This window comes from Urocampus carinirostris, chromosome 4, assembly GCF_059441175.1.
Source record: "Urocampus carinirostris isolate Australia breed hairy pipefish chromosome 4, RoL_Ucar_1.0, whole genome shotgun sequence".
In the NCBI taxonomy this organism is placed as follows: Eukaryota; Metazoa; Chordata; class Actinopteri; order Syngnathiformes; family Syngnathidae; genus Urocampus; species Urocampus carinirostris.
This window is the reverse complement of record NC_142352.1, coordinates 39885349-39900671: the sequence shown is the minus strand read 5'-3', so window position 1 is coordinate 39900671 and position 15323 is coordinate 39885349. Positions and strand designations below refer to the sequence as shown.

The 15323-nt window shown below is 39.6% G+C and overlaps 1 protein-coding gene across 2 annotated transcripts in view; it reads left to right on the top strand.

Moving 5' to 3' along the window:
* The first annotated feature begins 2441 nt into the window (after positions 1 to 2441).
* LOC148367542 (uncharacterized) overlaps positions 2442 to 15323 on the top strand; it is a 28926-nt gene continuing 16044 nt past the window's right edge. For both annotated transcript variants that reach the window (XM_088334525.1, XM_088334524.1), the window contains exons 1-3: positions 2442 to 3707; positions 8446 to 8597; positions 8735 to 8851. In XM_088334525.1, coding sequence (XP_088190651.1) covers positions 2809 to 3707; positions 8446 to 8597; positions 8735 to 8851 — 1168 coding nt within the window. In that variant the 5' untranslated portion in view covers positions 2442 to 2808. The remainder of the gene's footprint in view (positions 3708 to 8445; positions 8598 to 8734; positions 8852 to 15323) is intronic.

The window sequence follows — 15323 nt, the reverse complement described above, 5'->3', positions numbered from 1 at the left end:
TACTCTATAGCATATGAATAACCTATATTTTATGTTGATAATATGTGTATTTTTTGGTTTTAGATGAGGGAGGGTGTCATAATAGTCTGTAATATGCAATAGTCTTTGATCAACACAGCACAGCCCTTTGAGACTCTTTGTGATTAAGGGCTGCCACTCCAGCAGCTCCCGTGTTATTTTCGATTGTTCTCGATTGTTCTCAGCTCAGGGATGCTGCTGGAAATGTGAATTTCCCTTCGGGGATGAACAAAGTATCTATCTATCTATCTAATCTATCTATCTATACAAATAAACATGACTGGACATATAAATAGCGAGTGCACACAGAAATCATAAAGTGCATAATGGTTCTGAGATGTGCAAATGTATGTATGTAGTTAGCATATTTTTTATATCATTTTACTCTTTTAAATCTTTTATTACATCTTAATCCTATCCTATCGGCACACATGGGAAGTCTTGTATCTCATTAGTGCTTGGAATATTCAGTAAAACAAAATTTCAAAGAAGTAATTTCAAGTAATTAAAATGACTCTTCATTCCTGAAGTTGAAAAATGCAATTTCAAACTGTAGATACAAAAAAATACATACAAACACTTTGCAATATTTTGTTGTTTGGAGACCTCAGGAATCCTTGCTAGCGCACTGGCTCACAGTGCTCACATTTCTAGTAATGACACATATTTCTCTCAGTCGACTAAGAATATATATACATCCTTTTTTTTCTCGCGGATTTCTGTCTTTGATATCTAAGTATCATTCATACCTGTCAACTTGTACGTTTTTGTCGTACAAAGTACGTTCATTATGCATTTTAAGACGTGTACGACGTACAAGAAAATCTGTACGGAAAAACGCAAATATGTGAATTATGGGTACTATCCGGTATATCGAATATCACGAAACGGCAAATCAATCAAGTCAAACGAGTTCGCTGCGGTAACCTCTATCTCGATACTTTTTTTTTTCGTTGCAAACGAAGTGAGCGGTTTGATGCTACTGTGCGCAGGCTTCTGCCGCCTGGGGATTTCCCATCATGCATCATTCCGTGGTAGTCGTGTAGTGAAAGGAAGTCCGTCTCTTTTTAGAGAACCGGCTTTTTCGGCTCAACTCATTAAAGAGAGCCGGATCTCAAACGGCTCACTTGCTTTGATGCATTATATTATGAATTATAACATTCAGATTTCAGATTCAGAGATACTTAAATGTCATTTGTGTACACGTGTATCCAGAACGAAATGTCGATACATCTGACCCGCACAGTTTCCCTGAGCGTCAGCCGGGATAGATAAGTTTAACCATGTCTTTGTCAGAATTATAGCGCAGCAGTTCGTCATCTCGCGGTTCGATGTTATTCCAGTTGTAAATGGTCCAGTTTATTGTCCAGAGAGCGAACGTTGGAGAGGAAAATGGATTGGAGAGGCGTTTTGAAGGGTTTAGTCTTTAGCCTAGCGGTTAGCCCGGCCCGACAACCTCGCTTCCTCCTCCAGTCACACCGCTCTCTTGCCACTCTGCTTCGCTGTTTTGTAGGCCGCTGGGTCTTGTTGACGTAGCAGTCCGAGGCTAAGTAAACACTCCCGAGTGGTCGTAGCACCGAGCGCTTGATTTCTGGATGATCGCATATCCAGCAAAAAAAATAATAAATTAATCTGCTGTTTAAATTTACTTTGTTCGCCGTCAAAACTGAATCGAAGACTGGATTTTATGACCAAAGTGTCAAAAAATGTAGCGAGCCGATGTAGCTGCAGACGAACAGGCCGCCGCCATGTTTTTAAAGAGGTTAAGAAAAAAAGGAAGTATAAAAGGACAAAATGAAAAAAGACAGATTTGTGGTTACCCCTTTAATCAGAATATTACCAATAATAATTTAATGCAGGAAATGAATTAATTTTAATAAGAAAATTATTCTTAATTATATTTGCATGTACTTTTTCCTTCTACAGTGAATGTCCAAGCTACCTAATTTTAGAACTTTTTTAAATGATAAACCTCATTCATGTCAAGCAACTCAGAATCTCACAACAAAATGTTAATTAACAATATATATGATATGAAACACATGTACAATATAGCATGTTGAACTACATAAATAAACACGTTTGAAAAAAATATGGTGTAAGATTATTTTGTATTTTAAAAGGGAAAATATGACAGTTTGTAAGGGCATGGATCCCTGGAGCTTGACAGGTATGGTAATGACACCAATTTCTCTCAGGCAATATAAATATCCTTTTCTTTTCTCGGGGATTTCTGACTTTGATATCTGAGTATATCGTGTGTAGAACAATCAAAATGCACGTGTTATTTTAGGGACATAAACACACGTGTTATTCTAGGGACATTTTCGACACGTGTTCACGTCAAGGATACATCATTTAGAACGTACAACATTTGACTAGGATATCAAATGTTTGCGTGTTGAATGGACACAAAGTTTCACTTCGGCCTGAATTCCCGCAAGCAGCCCAACCCCAAGAGTAGCCCGTGAAGACGCAAAGCGTGCGTAATAGAAGCGCCCTGCCCACTTGCTGCCAATTTGGAATACGCAAAAACGCGCAGCGAAGGCGCACTGGATCCAGATTGCTTTGTGGCTTTACCGTGATCGCATTTGCGTGCCTCCCCTTCCAAAAATTGTCTCGCGAACACGTTTTCTTTCCACACAACCGCTCGTCGGTTTTGTTTGTTGACAGCTATTTTAATAATTTTCTTTTTTAATTCATCGGGGGAGATCCTCCTTACCCACATCCTTTGAAGAGGCTCGCGATCTTGGACGTCACTTGGATCATCCCGAACAAAAAAAAAGGAAAATGTTCTCCGGAGTTGTTAATCACACACTTCGGGACATGCTCCAAAGCAGCAGCACGTTATGGCCATCTCCGTTTCTCTGGGAGCCCGCGATGGACGCCGGTGACACTGGCGAGCACCTCCAACGCCCCGGGTGTTTGTACCAAGAGGAAACCGCCAAGTACAGGTGCACTCGAGAAGAGCGGGAAGCCATGTTTCAAACTCCCGAGACGACGCCGGTTGTCCCCGCCGCTTCTCTGGACTTTTACCCGGGGGGCTCCGTCGCCTTGAATTCGAACATACTACACCACGTGACGAACATCTTAACGCCGGTCATGGCGCACCAACAAACGGAGGTGTCCGGTTACGTCCAAGATGGCGAATATCCACCGGAGGCCTTCGGCGTCAGCGTGAAGTCCGAGCAACGGAGCGAAGTAGAGGCTCCGTGGGGCAACGCGTACAATTGCCGCGTCTATAACTCATACAACAACCGCGGCGGCGAGAGATTCTGGGGTCGACAGAGCGCGGCGACACCTCACGTCAGCGGGGCGGACGCGGCTTTCGTCTGCGAGCCGTTTGAGAGGAACAGCGGGCGAAGCCAGTCTTGGTTCCCCGGCAATGGGATGCTGACGATGCCCTACACCAACGCCACCCCGGCTTTTGGATCCACCTACACGTGGTGCCGGGGAGCCCCGAAAGGGGTACGAAGAGGTCCAAGCTACACTGCATATCGTCGTTTTCGCCACGCCGAGGTGCCCAGGCTCCGACACCCCGGGAAGTCCCTAAAGGAGTCGAAGAAGGCCAGGGCCAGTAGAGGGAACGCGAGAGACGACGTTGCAGTGCTCAACAACAACAACAACACTAACGCCAACTTTATCAAGACCGAAGTGGCACAATGGATGGACCTCTCCTACGATTCCAGGTAAGAAGCAAACTCCGAAATGTTAAACCCTTTAACAAAAACAAAACTTCAATTAAAATAAATCTCGGAAATTAAACTAAAAAGAACCCTTTATTTAACCTTCGTGCTGTCCTCACTTTCATACCTGTCGCGCTCCAGGGGCTCCATGCCCTTACAAACTGTCGTGTTTTACCTTACAAAATACAAAATAATCTTACACCATATTTTTTTCAAACGTGTTTATTCATGTAGTGAAATTTCGGAATTTCGGTGCGTTTGTCAATTTGCATACTTGGCAGCCAATCAGAAGCCTGCATCGAATGACTTCGTGCTTCCGGACTTTCCCGAGCGTTATAAGGTCGTGCATATCATTTTCCAAAGTGCGGAGTTTGTATGTTCTCCCCGTGCTTGCGTGGGTTTCCTCCGGGCACTCCGGTTTCCTCCCACTGTTCCTCCCACGTTCCAAAAACATGCATTTCAGGTGAATTGGCCGGTTCAAATTGTCCCTAGGTGTGAATGAGCGAATGAGTTGTCTGTCCCTGTGTGCCCTGCGATTGACTGGCAACCAGTTCAGGGTGTCCCCTGCCCAATGCCCAGAGATGGCTGGGATGGGCTGCAGCCCCCCCGCGACCCTAATGAGGATAAGCGGTACGGCTAATGAGATGAGATGAGATATTGTTAATTGACATTTTGTTGTGAGATCCTGAGTTGCTCGACATGAATGAGGTTTATTATAAAAAAGAGTTCAAAAATAAAGTAGCTTGGACGTTCACTGTAGAAAGAAACAATGCATGCAAATATATTAAGTAGAATAATCTCATCTCATCTCATCAGCTACACCGCTTATCCTCATTAGGGTCGCGGGGGGGCTGGAGCCCATCCCAGCCATCAGTGGGCAGGGGACACCCTGAACTGGTTGCCAGCCAATCGCAGGGCACACAGGGACAGACAACTCATTCGCTCATTCACACCTAGGGACAATTTGGACCGGCCAATTCACCTGAAATGCATGTTTTTGGAACATGGGAGGAAACCGGAGTGCCCGGAGGAAACCCATGCAAGCAGAGAACATACAAACTCCGCACAGGAAGTCTGGAGTTGGATTTGAACCCATGACAAGTTCCCATGACATGAACTGTGCCGCACAAACGCTAACCACTGCGCCGCCGTGCTGCCCAAGTAGAATAATACATTTTCTTATTCAAATTATGAATTCATTTTCTGCATTAAATTATTGTTGGCAACATACTGATTAAATGGATAACCAAAAACCTGTTTTTTTTTTTTCATTTTCTCCTTTTATACTTTCTTTTTCTTAACTTCTCTACACAACATAATTCGTAATATAATGCATCAAAGCAAGTGAGCCAGCTTTCTTTAATGAGTTAAGCCAGAAAGGCCGGTTCTCTAAAAAGAGACAGACTTCCTTTCACTATAGCAAGCCGCTCGCTTCATCTGCAACCAAAAAAAATGGTACAGAGATAGGGGCTTCCGCTGCGATCTGGTCTTGATTGATTTGCTGTTTCGTAATAGTCTGTCTATACCGGATGGTACCCATAATTGACAAATTTGCGTTTTTCCGTACAGATTTTCTCGTACGTCGTACACGTCTTAAAATGCATAATAAACGTACTTTGTACGGCAAAACCGTACAGGTTGTCAGGTATGAGTAAACCCTTAAACAAATTCATGAATTGAGTAAAATAAAACACAGACTGCAATTAAAATAAATCTTCGAAATTAAACTAAAAAGAACCCTTTATTCAATCCTCATGTTGTCCTCAATCACCATCTTTGTACTGTACTTTATTTACAGCTTACCTGAAAATATGTGTGAAATTAAATATTTTTATACTGCTGAGACAACATTTAAAGTTAAATAAAATATAATTTGGGGATTTTTTCTGTGTATTTAACAACACAATGGGAAGGGCATTTTGACTTCAAGACAACCGATTGATTTATAAAGTAACTCTTTTGATATAAAGAGGGACCAATTGTTTCACACGAGTTTTACTTTGTTGCCATGCTTTAAAAAAATAATTACCTCAATCTCATCTCATCTCATCTCATTAGCCGTGCCGCTTATCCTCATTAGGGTCGCGGGGTTACCTCAATCTTGGAAATTAAAAAAAAATAACCCTTTGTTTGGATTTTTTTTTCATGACATTTCTAGAATAACTTCGATGTCTCAGTCCGGAGTAACTATTTTTGTCTTTATATAAAGAGAGAGCAACTATTTCACATTTAGACTTTTGTCCTTATTCTGAAAGAATAACTTTTACTTTGTTGCCATGCTTGAATAAAAATAATCACTTCAATCCTGGAAATTTAAAAAATAACCCCTTGTTTGGAATTTTACATGTATTTCATCACATTTCTAGAATCACTTTGATGTCTCAGTCATAAGTGACTATTTTTCTCTTTATAAAAAGAGAGCAATGATTTCACATTCAGACATTTGTCCAAATAATAGCAGTGAGAGAATAACTTTTTTTGTTACCATTGCTTAAATAAATCTATATGGTGAATACAGACTTGTACATTTTGAAATATGACAGTTTGTTTAGAAGTTGACATGTATTTCATAGTAATATCTGCTTATGCAAAGAGAATAACTTTGATTTGGGTGTCTCAAATTAAATTCTAACTAATTATTTTGTCCAATATAAAGGGGAAACAATTTTTTTCACATTAAAACATTTATTATTATGGAGAATAACTTTGGCTTTGAAATAAGCGATCCCAATTTGGAAATGTATAAATATAAACCTGAAATAATTTAGATCTGTAATTGTATTTCATTTATTCTTCCCCAGGGCCATCACAACCCTAAACAAGCATGCAAAACTGATAATATATTTGGTACGACTTATTTCGGAATTTTGGGGGTTTCTGCTAAATGTTATTGCACTACTTTTTAATGCATTATTCTTTAAATGCACCTTGATATCAATGACAATTAAATACATTCATATTAATGATGGGGAAATAACTTGGACGTGTTAATTGTGAGTTATCCTATAAGTAACACTTATGTCTTGTAAAAAAAGGGGAGAAAGTAGTTCAAACATAAACATTTTCATATCGCGAGTCTTAAGCAACTCTTATCTGCAATATAAAGTAGGAACAATCTTTTAACAGAAACATAGAGCTAAATGTATAAAAGAAATAATTGCTTTCATGACACACCTTAAAAACAATAACAAATATTGTCTTTAAAATAAACCGTAATATCAAATATCTATTTTCATTATTTGTTTTACTATGAAACTGTTGATATTGGGAACATTTTAACCATTAAAATCACATTTAATTTTATCCAAACTATGTTTAAGCTTTCAATCAGACATGAATACGTTTCTGATAAATTCTTGAATCTTACGGCTTCCTATCAAAATCTTGAAAGTACCTCCTCCCGAGAGTGTTCAGTTGTAGGGTCTCTGGGGAAAAAAAATTGCGGCTCCAATTTTTGTGTGCAGTTTTGCCCTGATTCTATAAACTTATTAATTCAAAATCATGTTATTTGAAGACTTTCAATTTGTGTTAGTGCTGTTTTCTTTTTAACAAATATGTGTCTTGTGATTATGTTGCAATTTATTTCAGTGGTAATCATGCTCAAAACCAGCTGGGACAAACTCAAGGATGAGTGGGAGAAGTAAAATAATATTTATGGCCGGATTTAGAAAAAAACCTACGGTCGATATTAACATGTTTTCCAAACAACATGGTGTTTTTTTCATCAAGCAATAAATTTTATTATTCTATTTCCATATTACGGCAACTTTATGTACTACGTTAGGAACGTTGTAAATTAAAAACCCGTACCACATGAAATGGCATAACTTGGGTCCTATTTTAAAGGAAGTACATTTGCGTTTTAACTGAATGTTACAAATAACAGTTGCAAGTCTCCAGTCCATAATTATGAGGAACAATCATTTTTCAAAAACTTGTCAACAGAGTTTAGTGGACAACAGACGCCTGCTGTCATCCCTCACGCATTTGGGCTATTTTTGGTCCTTGTTTCAGCTCAGTACACCGAGACTATAAATCATATTCTATTGGTGACGAATTACGATCAATCATGAGAAATAGGTGGTGAGAAAATGTAATGTATAACTCACGACGATGATAACTGTGTTCTCACTAAGTTTGTTGTCACTCAGCATGTGATTGACTCCAGATGTAGATTTACTTAAGAGTCAGATGTTTTCTGTTTTAACTGAAGCACTGTACAAAAAGGCCAGAGGAAAACTATCTTGGGCAGGGCCGCAGGTCCTTTGGCATATAAAATGCCCCCTTCACCCCAAGAAATAATTTTATAGCTCCCTTTTCATGAGCCAAAGTGGTTTGCTGGGAAAGCATGATGTCACCTCTTGATAGCAAACAAACCTGGACGAGCGGGTAGCTCTTGACTTGACTTGACTTGACTTGACTCTTGTCGTAGATGTCTTCAGAACTTAGTCAGGGCACGTTGGGATCATAGAGGGATTAGAGTAAAACCATTTTTTGATGGTGAAAGAAGAACTAATACCCAATGCAGGTCAAAACATTTTGATAGATGGTTTCATCCTAAATGTGTCATTGTTTGTGTAATTGTTTTCTTACAGGAAAGGAAGGTTTATCATGATTTCTGCACCTACAGAAAACATTTGAGTCTACCTTATATTTGTAAAACGTTTTTCTATGCAGTAGCTAAGAGCGCAGCTTTTCCAATGTTGTGATCAACAATTATACACACGTGTCATGTTTGCAGGTTTGAACCCCGCAGAGAGCACATGATGCCAATGGAGTTCTTCTACCCGCCACAGAGAGCATGTCTGATCTGTTCTGACGAGGCATCCGGGTGCCATTATGGGGTACTCACCTGCGGCAGTTGCAAGGCTTTCTTCAATAGAGCAGCAGAAGGTAAACTGGGTCAGAAATGAGTACCGCGGTGGGAAAACTCACAGACTGTAATATATTGTACTCAAATGACACTTGAGGCACTGCTCTTAGTTTCCTCCTGACCTACACCTGACACTGGCACTTGTTTTTATTGAAAGGAAAGCAGAATTACCTGTGTGCCAGCAAGAATGACTGTACCATTGATAAGATGAGAAGGAAAAACTGTCGATCCTGTAGGCTGAAGAAGTGCTTCGAGGCTGGGATGACTCTTGGAGGTAGGGTGGATGAAATACTATGAGAATGGGAAAAAAAATTCTGCACGTGCATGGATTAAAAATCCTTAAAGTAGTGGATTAATTCCTTCTAGCTTCAATCCCAGTGTTGCACCCTTCGAAAAAAGCGGGTCATTTGTAAACACGTTTCACTAATGGAGCCTTAGTGCTCTTGAAAAACAATGCAATGATAAACAAGGATGTGCTTGACACACAGCTTGGTGTGTTGTGTATAAAAATGTTCATATAATTTCATTTTATTTGATCATATAACAGGGAAGACATAGCCTACTTGGTGATATAAATCATTTTACTCTTGTAAAAATCTGATTTATTGTCAGTTGTTACCCATTAAGTAGTCATATTTCTTTTAAGCACGGAAACTAAATCATAGTCTGCTAATATTGAACAAAATAGATGCCAAGTTCTATTTTCCAATAAATATTCAAACTGAAGTTTGATTTGATACCATTCTGGGAGTAATTTTAAACATTTCGATAATGCTTTCTTTAGTGTTGTCCCTTTCGAGATGTTCATTATGATGCAGCACCAGGATCATTGGGTACGTTTCAATAATAATATAATAATAATAATTTCCTTGTATTGTCATTCTGTGTAACAATGTACACAGAACGAAATGTCGATTACACCTGACCCGTTGTAGCGAGCCGATGCAGCCGCAGCCAACAGAGGGCGCCGCCAGCCATTTTTTAAGTCTTAGGTATGACTCGGCCGAGGCGCGAACCAGCGACCTCCCAGTCTCAAAGCGGGCGCCTTACCATCTAGGCTACTGAGCTGGTTATGCAGGCAATAATTCGATTGGACACAGAATATTCCCAGTATTCCGATTATGTAAAGCCATGTAAACATGCACAATCATCCAAATAAGGTTTTAGTCTAACTGTGAGTATCCAGATTGCAGTGGGTGGGTTTGTCTTTTAATTTTCCAATTACACAACCATGTATGCGCATTCATGTCCACACTTTCCCTTATTCGGGATATTGTTATGCCCCAAAGCACTGTGGGACTTGTAGTATAGAGGTGAACAATACACACACTAACTTAGTATTAGTGATTTCTCTAGGACATTTCTATTTAATTTCTGCCCCAATGGCAAAAAATGGCACAGGTGTATCCATCTATTAGCAGTGTAGTAAATGTCACAGTTGTATACATCTGTATATTGTATAAGTCTACATTTTTGGCTAGCCACGTATGAGCACAAGGGATGAAGCAACAGACCTTGGTTTTGGAGCCCAGCGGAGAACAAGCAAGGTATTTTGCTGAATTTGGTGAGTGACATGAACGAAATAATGCTCTATTTAATGTAAAAAGTAAAATGGGGAAACAAGGTTGATTTGCGTCATGTCGTCACACTCGCTTTGGAATTTTATTTAGAATATTCGCAAATTCGGCATGTACCGAGTTATTCGTTTGTCTCATCATGTAAACGATTCATTCGGATTGCTTCAGAAGTCCAATATTCCGTTTACAATTGGATTATTGCCTGCACGTAGACGTAGACAGTAAACTGAAATGTATATTTGTGAGACATGGGAACAACCCATAGAGAAATATTGTCAAATGATAATGCTCTTGAAGTAAAACTTCCCAGGTGCAGATGAACCCCTTATCTATTCCATTTTCGATCATAAAATTTGCTGTTTTAATGAATTCTAATAAGCACATTAAAGGGAAGGCGAAGTTGCAAAAGTTCTTTTTGCCAAAAAAGGACCAAATACCGTATTTGAAGCTTTCTCCGCTGCTCTTCTTCCACAACTCTCCTCATTTGCAGCATTATCACAATACGGGATGTCAGTGATAATCAAGCCCCTGACTGAGCCGCCGTGCACTTGAGACCTATTTCATTCACTTCCCCTTTGCTGTCAGCCACATCTGCTTGTCATATAAGGCTCTAAGGATTGACATGTAGCGGACTCATTTTTGGTCTTACGTTCAATTTCCACTCCCTTCCATTTTTCCCATTCTGTGTACAGTGAAAATTGTACGGGTGGCACAAAGCTGACATGCGAGCGGCGAATTAAAGCAGCAGCAGACGTGCTGCTCGGTAATTTAGCCACTCGTCGGTGACAAACCCGCGGCGCATAAATGCCTTCTAATGCAGTGATTGGTGGTAAAGAGGCACACCGTTTCTAGTTGGGGGCAAAAAGAGCCTCATTTCACTTTCACTCGCATCATGAATGTGTCATTCGCTTACAGCATATCACAGAAATACATCTGAGATTAATTTTTCCAATGGCATCAATGCACATTTTTGCAGATTTCGGAGATAATCCATATTTAATTCATATTATGCAGGTGAAAGAAAATAGTTTCTGTTAGCTGCTTCTCATTCTTTCCCTATTGCACATTTTTTTTAACTCTGTGAGAACAAAACTATATAAAACTTGATGTGCAACTGCGGCAGGAACACGATAAAGTGCTTTCTTTCTTCCTTTTTTTGGCTACGATCCAGATGTTGGTTTGTTTCATAATCCTGGAGCAAATTAACATTGCTCAGCCATGGCGGAGGTCAGCGCGGGATGGAGTACCTACTGCTAGTTCATCGTGGAATAGTACATGTAGTACACATAGTTTCCTTTTTAAGTAAGATGCACTTTAATTTCTTTCAGGTCTGGAAAGTCTTTACAGGGAGTGCAGAATTATTAGGCAAGTTGTATTTTTGAGGATTAATTTTATTATTGAACAACAACCATGTTCTTAATGAACCCAAAAGTCTCATTAATATCAAAGCTGAATATTTTGGAAGTTGGAGTGGGGCTTTTTTAGTTTTAGCTATTTTAGGAGGATATCTGTGTGTGCAGGTGACTATTAATGTGCATAATTATTAGGCAACTTAACAAAAAACAAATGTATACCCATTTCAATTATTTATTTTCATCAGGGAAACCAATATAACAGCTCAACATTCACAAATATACATTTCTGACATTCAAAAACAAAACAAAAACAAATCAGTGACCAATATAGCCACCTTTCTTTGCAAGGACACTCAAAAGCCTGCCATCCACGGATTCTGTCAGTGCTTTGATCTGTTCACGATCAACATTGCGTGCAGCAGCAACCACATTCTCCCAGACACTGTTCAGAGAGGTGTACTGTTTTCCCTCCTTGTAAATCTCACATTTGATGAGGGACCACAGGTTCTCTATGGGGTTCAGATCAGGTGAACAAGGAGGCCATGTCATTAGTTTTTCTTCTTTTAGACCCTTTCTTGCCAGCCACGCTGTGGAGTACTTGGATGCGTGTGATGGAGCGTTGTCCTGCATGAAAATCATGTTTTTCTTGAAGGATGCGGACTTCTTCCTGTACCACTGCTTGAAGAAAGTGTCTTCCAGAAACTGGCAGTAGGACTGGGAGTTGAGCTTGAGTCCATCCTCAACCCGAAAAGGCCCCACAAGCTCATCTTTGATGATACCAGCCCATACCAGTACCCCACCTCCACCTTGCTGGCGTCTGAGGCTGACTGGAGCTCTCTGCCCTTTACCGATCCAGCCACGGGCCCATCCATCTGGCCCATCAAGACTCACTCTCATTTCATCAGTCCATAAAACCTTAGAAAAATCCGTCTTGAGATTTTTCTTGGCCCAGTCTTGACGTTTCAGCTTGTGTGTCTTGTTCAGTGGTGGTCGTTTTTCAGCCTTTCTTACCTTGGCCATGTCTCTGAGTATTGCACACCTTGTGCTTTTGGGCACTCCAGTGATGTTGCAGCTCTGAAATATGGCAAAACTGGTGGCAAGTGGCATCTTGGCAGCTGTACGCTTGACTTTTCTCAGTTCACGGGCAGTTATTTTGCGCCTTGGTTTTTCTACATGCTTCTTGCGACCCTGTTGACTATTTAGAATGTAACGCTTGATTGTTCGATGATCACGCTTCAGAAGCTTGGCAATTTTAAGAGTGCTGCATCCCTCTGCAAGATATCTCACTATTTTTGACTTTTCAGAGCCTGTCAAGTCCCTCTTCTGACCCATTTTGCCAAAGGAAAGGAAGTTGCCTAATAATTATGCACACCTGATATAGGGTGTTGATGTCATTAGACCACACCCCTTCTCATTACAGAGATGCACATCACCTGATATGCCTAATTGGTAGTAGGCTTTTGAGCCTATACAGCTTGGAGTAAGACAACATGCATAAAGAGGATGATGTGGTCAAAATACTCATTTGCCTAATAATTTTGCACTCCCTGTAAGGAGAAGCTACGTCGGTTAATTTGATGAATTGTATTGAGTTTGGCATCTGCTCTAGTATCATTTAAAAGGTTTAATTTCTGATGAAATGAATTCCTTATTATACCTGGAATGTCATTTGTTATAAAAAGAGCCAAGTAGCTATTTTGTATAGTGCAGGAGCAGGAATCGCATCCTGCAAGCTGTCCTCATTCAGTGATCATCCTTCCCTGATATTAAGAGCTTTTCATCTGATGAATGATTATTTTTTTATTAAAAAGAAAAGCTTAATAAGGTTGTGCACATAAAAGACAGATCATCTCTTTGTAGGGCTCAAGATGGTATTCGTTTGAGTTTATCGTAAAAAAAAACTCTTGCGTCGTCACATTGTCACAATTATAGCTTGCCATTATTCACATCACCTGGTCATGCAATTTACAATAATAATTTTGACATCTCAAATGATGCATTAAAATACATGTACCATTACTGAATTCTCTTATTGAGAAATTGCTGCTTTGTTTTGCCTCAGCTCCAGGACGGAGACTCTTTTAAGTTTCGTTCACTCGAACCTGTTTACGCTATTTGATGAAAGAATTGAGTAAGACAATTCCCAGCTGTAACATTTAATTAAGTATTTTAATTTGATCTTTGTCCTGGGATCAAAATTGAAGATACTTAGCCTGGCAAATGATAAAATCTGCAATTTTCACTTACTTCAAACTCATTCCAGGTAAGCATAAGTTATGTCTAAAATTGGCACTTCATTATTGAGCACAGTAAGTTTTGAATAGAACTTCAAATAAGCTGAAAGTGAGTGTAACAAGAAAAGGCTGACTATCATTCAACAGGTAGAATTATTAACATGAACTGTCTACTTTGTGTCCACAAAGAAGGACTTCCGTTCTGCAGCAGTGCTTCGTGAAACTCGTCAAGGAAGGAAACTGAAATATAAATTTTCATACTGCTCTTTTCCTTGTATTCTTCTCGGTCCAAAAGAAGCACCAAGAGTCGAATACATTTGGTTTGATTCCCAAGATTTTAAGGAAAAACTGGAAACATAATTTAGATTGGAGATTTGATTAGAATCAGAATTGTCATTACTGTCATTGGTTCCAACATAGCATATTTGGTTTGCAGCATGATTAGACCTGAAACTCTATGATAAACATGTATTGAACAAATTTAAAGAAAGTTATAAGATAAAGAAGAATATTTGGTTAAATAAGCAATAATTACAATGTAGATAGATAGATAGATAGATAGATACTTTGTTCATCCCCGAAGGGAAATTCACATTTCCAGCAGCATCCCTGAGCTGAGAACAATCGAGAACAATCGAAAATAACACAGGAGCTGCTGGAGTGGCTGCCATTCGTGACGGCGCCGGAAGAAAAGATTCAATTTGAATCATTTACAAACAAACAAACAATTGAATCATGTACAAACAAACAAACAAAATATTCATGTTTCAATAAGTGGAGTGTTAATAAAATATTTCTGATACTGATATAACCAGATAAAACTAATTTTAAGTTACCTGTCCAAATGAATGTTGTGCCATCTCACCTTTCCCACTCTCTCTCCTGCAGTTGACTTGCTGCTGCTCGCTCCTGAAACTAATACTTACCTCTTTGTGTATTGCCTGCATATGGCGACACCCTCTTTCAGCTTGTCTGTCAGAACCTTGATCTCCTCCTAAAATGCTTAATTACTCGTATGCAATAGTATAACTGTTTCGAGCAGTGAAATACAGAAATGACAGCATCAACATCAAGTATTTTAGGCTGGATAAGGCAAACACAATACTTGTAAAGTAGACCTTGTAGTGCTTGTAGACTGGTTTACGTTATAAGTGCACAAATTAACAGTTCAGTGGCTTTAGGCCACAAAATAATAATAAATAATAAAATATGAATGTATTTTTTATCTGAAGGCAATAAGTTGTCACAGTTTTGTGTGCCTGTTTTGGGGAGTGATGGCTCTTTGATCCTGTTAGGGTTTGTTAAAAGGATAGGAGAAGCCCCTAATCAAGTTGTCGGCTCTTACTGTGGTACAGTGGGACCTCGCTACTTTGCGGTTTGACGTTCGCGGATTCAGAGCTTCGTGATCTGTAATGGTTAGAAGAAAAAAAAAAAAGGTGGTCACTCCCGGGCCGCGCGACGGAGCGAGTTCGGCGGACGCGGCGTCACCCTAATAAGGATAAGCAGTGCAGATAATGAGATATGAGATTTTTTTTTTTTTTTTTTTTGACGGGGCGTCGCTACTTTGAAGATTTTCACTT